At 51.8% G+C, this 5,152-nt stretch overlaps 1 protein-coding gene across 1 annotated transcript in view; it reads left to right on the top strand.

The window, feature by feature from the left end:
* COMMD7 (COMM domain containing 7) overlaps positions 1–4,781 on the top strand; it is a 4,984-nt gene extending 203 nt beyond the window's left edge. The window contains exons 2-9 of the mRNA XM_035895833.1: positions 510–574; positions 665–770; positions 2,355–2,411; positions 2,491–2,528; positions 3,073–3,163; positions 3,282–3,331; positions 3,840–3,888; positions 4,421–4,781. Coding sequence (XP_035751726.1) covers positions 510–574; positions 665–770; positions 2,355–2,411; positions 2,491–2,528; positions 3,073–3,163; positions 3,282–3,331; positions 3,840–3,888; positions 4,421–4,497 — 533 coding nt within the window. The 3' untranslated portion in view covers positions 4,498–4,781. The remainder of the gene's footprint in view (positions 1–509; positions 575–664; positions 771–2,354; positions 2,412–2,490; positions 2,529–3,072; positions 3,164–3,281; positions 3,332–3,839; positions 3,889–4,420) is intronic.
* The last annotated feature ends 371 nt before the right edge of the window (positions 4,782–5,152 follow it).

Here is a 5,152-nt window from a genome sequence, read left to right as displayed (position 1 = left end):
AGCGCCAGTGCCAGCAGAGGAGGGAGGGTGATGGTGCTGGGTGATGGTGCTCTGCCCCACGGGCAGGCTCTCCAGCCCTGCCAGATGCACCCTCAGAAAACCAAAGGCAGTGACTAGACCTTTAACCAGTTCTTTTCCTTCCCGAGTTAGTCTGGTTACCCCAGGGGGTTTGTGAAACATGAGAGTAGATGTTTGCGTCTATTCCCACTCACAGTTTTTGGATTACACAGGCTACAACAGCAGCTTCCGATTAGCCACGAGTCACAAAAGCCCTGTGCGGTGCCAGCTACCAGCTGCTCAAACGCTTTGAGAGTCTCTGAAAAGCATCCGCGAGCAAATCCCATCCATAGGCATCTTGTAATGCCGAGGACGGGAGGTCAAACCCTGGGACCGATGTACTGGAGGCCGGTGGGGCTGCGTCAAGGTGGTACCCCAAGGTGGTGGTGATGAGGGTGGCGAGGTGCTGAGAAATGACGCATGCTGATGTCCGCCTCCCTAACACTGTCCTCTTCCTTCACAGCAATTCTCGGCGCTGACTGAAGTGCTCTTCCGCTTCCTAACAGAGCCCAGGGAGGTAAGGCATGTGCGGAACACCGAGAAGTGCAGCTCTCTGGTGAGAAACATGCAGAGATAAGATCACTGTGTTGCTGCTCTTTCTCTTGAGCAGGTAGAAAGGTTTCTGACTCAGCTCTCAGACTTTGCCACCATGAATAAAATCAGCTTGGGCCCCCTGAAAAACATTGTCAAAAGTATTCTTCTGGTACCTAATGGTAAGTGATACATTTGCATACGCTACCCTGAGGGCAAACCGTTGCCTCCGTTCCTGCCTGCTGCTAAAGTGTCTTCAGAACTGCAGTGCGCTTGGTTTGTGCAGCAAGTGCTAATGGCAGCTGGTAAATGGCTTAGCCTTTAAGAGTCAGAAACTCTCCTCTTGAAATATCCCTGTTTGGTGACTCGGGCTTTGCATTCTTCACACCCGGCCTGCACACACATTTCACAGGCTTAACTGAACTCACTGAAACACGTGCATTAAATGCACGCCCAGCACCGACAGTGCTTGGTCTAACTGCAGAGCCATTTCTGCCAGGCCAGGGCAGCTGTATGTTGGCACTAAGTCTTCATAGGGACTTCCAGCCAAGGGACCCAGGACTGTAAGTCCTACGGGGACAAGCGCTGTATGAGACAGATAAGACAGCATACCCACCCCTCTAGAGCGGGCTGGAAACCAGCACGGTTCCAGGCCATGTGAAGGAGACATCTGTCCTTGCAGTCGTGTTTTAGAAGAACACGTGTGTGCCCAGCAGTTTCTCATTCATACGTAGCAGGGAAGAGGGGCAGGGGATTCCCCTCGAACACCCCAGGCTCCAGCACTTGATGGGATTACTCTGACGTTGTGGCCGCTGTTTGACACAATAATGCATCCGACACCTCCCCTGCATGCTCATCCCATCGATCCTTCGCGTTACCAGTAGTCCCTCGCTACCCTCCTTCAGCCCTGGGTTCCCCATAGCTTTCTCCACAGCAGCGAAGCCTCGCACACCGGTCTCCTGCCTTTGCTCTAAACTTTCCTTCTCCTGCTTCAAGCTGTTTCTTCCATCCAGGAGCAGCAGTGAATAATTTCCTTTCCCACAGCTGTCTCGGGGGTGTGTGGTGCGGAACTGGCGCTTTCTCCCTTCCCGAGCCTGGACTAGGTGCGCGCAGTCTCGTCGTTCCTGTTGGCGCTGGCTCCCGTCCCGTTGTAACTTCTCGTTAGCGCTGGGATGCCACGGAGAGCATCGGAGCAGATTACAGCAGATAACTTTGCCGATGTGCTACGCAGAGGGGAAGCCACGTGGGGCTGGCAGTCTCTTTGAATTTATGAGATTCCTGCTCTTGGCTTCAGAGAACAGAATCCTTGTAAACTTCCATGTGCTGCCGGCGCCCCAGAACAAAGGAGGCAGGCGCAGCAGGGGAAAGTGTTATATGCACAGGTTCACACCCATAATCCAAAACACAGCAGGTAGGTCAAATTAGTGGCCTGCCAGCCTTAACAGTTCTCCTTTAACAAGCAAAGCTTCTATAGGAGAGAAAGCAGCGACTTCAAAACACAACCGCTGCTGCTGTTGCCATGGGTACCCGCACTGAAATCTCGCCCTCTCCCAGGCACTCCCCGCGCCCTGACTTTTAAAGCACTGGGCATCTGCAAAGATCCCGGCGGGCGCGACTGCATTGCCTATCTTGACGAGCTGTGGTTTGCTTCAAAACACAGTCCAGGAACAGAGGCTCCCGAGCACGGGGCCTCCGTTTATTTGACTCGGTGGAGATTGGTTCGACTCAGTAAAAAGTGATTTTTCTTCTTTGCGTTGTTTATTCAGGTGCCCTGAAGAGGAATTTGTCTTCCGAACAAGTCAGAGCAGATTTTATTGCTCTAGGTAGGTCACCTGACTTGCACTAAATAAAAGATAATTAATATTTATCACTTATAGTAATCTCCTATGGTTTCCCCCACAGGCCTCAGTGAAGAGAAAGCCAGTTATTTTGCAGAACAGGTATTAATACATTTTTGCTTGTTTCTAAGCTAACAAAATTACAGTCTTTGAGCGGGAACTTGTAAAACCCCGCTGTGATTTTGAGATGTGTCAGCGTTTTGGGTATCTTCTTCAAAACCAGCTCAGAATTTTGAGCTGCAGATCCTCAGATAACCGACGAGGGTAACTTTGTCTAACGATACTCCTGGTTTGCTGTGGCCTCCACCTCCTCGGTTCCGCGATTCCAGCACTTCTGTGTGGCTCTGAGCCCCCAGGTCCTGCAGTTACATGAACACACGACTTCTTGCACAGATGCCATTACGCTGAGCCAGTGTTGGGACAAACCCAGCACATCTCACGTACAGAAGGGACATGGCAGATGGAGACCCTAGCAGGACCCGGACATCTCCAAAAGCCCTCCCGACCAGATTAGGCTGCCCCTTTACACACCTCCACTTCGGGCTTCTGCTGCCAGCCCACCTAGCTTCCAACCTATGCTGAAATTACAGGGAACATCAATAGAGGCCTCTCAGAATTGACTGCTTGTGTGTCTTTGCTCTTGCAGTGGAAGGTGAATTCCCCCACCCTAACACGCCTGGCTGTTGGTCAGACGCTGATGATTAACCAGCTGATAGATATGGAGTGGAAGTTCGGAGGTAATAGAGCTAAAGCATAAACCGAGTGGGTTGGGAAACCCAACAGCAGCTCCCAGCTAAACAACTCCTCATTTTGCAGTTTAGCTAACAGATTATCTCCCTTCTCTCTGACTCGCAGTGACTGCGGGGAGCAGTGAACTGGAAAAAGTGGGAAGTATCTTCTTACAGGTAAATCTCCTACATCAGAGGGTTCAGGTTGTAGTGCAGTTAGGGAACAAGCTGCGGCCAGGCATGTGGGCAGTACGGGCTGTGCAAGGAACTGGAGGAAAGCGAGATCTCGTAGGAACAGGCTCTGCAACAGCGCATCTGCTGCAGGCTTCCGAGCGCGGCCGCCGGCAGACAGCAGGCACGCTGCTATTTGTTTCTCTTCTGGAGACGCTGTGCATCACAGAAGTGTAGCCTGCTCCGAAAAGCTTTTCAAAAAGCTGACTCTAGCAAAGGTCACGCCAGCCTGGGGAGGGAGGGGAAACGTGATCATTTATGAGGACTTCCAGAGATCCTCCCAGTGCCTGAGGAATCCATTCCTGCAGTCACACTTCCCAAGAAGCCCGTCAGAGGTGTGCGTGCTTTGCGGCAGTCTGCCCCTCTGAGACTCACAGCAGACTCTTCTGTCTGGTCATGGTGCTCGGAATACAGGTCTCCGAATTGAAATGCCTCTGCTTTTTCTTCCCCCAAGCTGAAGCTGGTGATTAAAAAAGGGAGCCAAACGGAGAACGTGTATATAGGTGAGTTAACAGTTCTGGGAAAGCAGCAAGCACGTGAGTACGTGAAAGCGGAGCGGCAGCTCAGAGCTCCCGGGCGTTGCTGAAGGTGGGGGAGCTTTGGGCGCAGACCCAGCAGGGGCGACTGCGAGAGCATCACTGGCGGCCGCTGCGGCTGCTCCTGCCCTGGCCTCTCCCCGCCGCAGCCGCTCTGGAAGTGTTTAGGAACGCTGACTGCTGGGCGGTCTTCACATCTGTGCGTAAGTAAATACAGATCTGCCACGGAGCTGTGAAAAGCGGTCAGAGCAGCACAGCAGATGAAGAAAGCAAACAATTCCCAAGTGTTGGGTGCCGTTAAGAGAATCCCAGCCCAGAACCCCACGCAGCCCAGCTAGCGTAAAGAAACAGCTGCCCAGAGCCGCAGCCTCTAACCCTGCCTGGCTTGGGTGAACACGAGCTGCTCTGCCGCAGCACCAGAATGGCTTTTCCAATATTGGAAGTGTAACCTGAAATCTTAAGTCTTGATGCCTCTTTTTTTTTTTTTCCTTTCCTGCAGAGTTAACTTTGCCCCAGTTCTACAGTTTTCTGCATGAAATGGAACGGGTCAAAACCAGTCTGGAAAGCTTCAGCTGAAACAGCACAGGCCTGACCCAACATCTGCCCAGGATGTTTAATGTCTCCGTGGGAGGCTGCAGTACCTCTCCGTCCCAGCTGACTCCAGCACCCCATCGGACAAGGCTGTGCAGCAAGCGGCGGTGTCGCGGCCCCGAAGGACCCGTCAGTCCTTCATAACCCGGAACTTCAGCAAGTGTTTCACAGCAGCTACAAGTCCACTCATCTCTTTGTTTTTTTAACGCTATTATGAGAAATTGTGGTCAGAAATATGTGAATACTTGTATTAAAATAGCAAAGAAATAAACCCATTCCCATCCTGCTCTATTTGTACCAGAATTTGATTTTTGGGGGGAAAAGAGAAACAGAAGCAAAGAATGGTTTTCAAACTTGGAAGACATAAGCAGAGAGAACAAGGGAAGCAAGGAGAGCATCTAACCTGGTGAATGACTTGATGCTCGCTCCCAAGCCTCTCGCTTCTCTGGTACTGAGGAATGGATTGATTACATCCTTCCCAGTCTCCCCTCATCACTGAGAGGCATCTCCGCGGCAGACGATTTTAAATCTTAAACAGCCAAACGTCTGCCTCCACGCACAGGGGGAAAACCATCTCGGGGTGACCAATAGAGAGCATCTAACCTGGTGAATGACTTGATGCTCGCTCCCAAGCCTCTCG

This window comes from Egretta garzetta, unplaced genomic scaffold (assembly GCF_000687185.1).
Source record: "Egretta garzetta isolate BGI_Z169 unplaced genomic scaffold, ASM68718v1 scaffold316, whole genome shotgun sequence".
NCBI lineage: Eukaryota > Metazoa > Chordata > Aves > Pelecaniformes > Ardeidae > Egretta > Egretta garzetta.
Note: the sequence above shows the minus strand (reverse complement) of the source record. Positions and strands in the feature narration are given on the sequence as shown.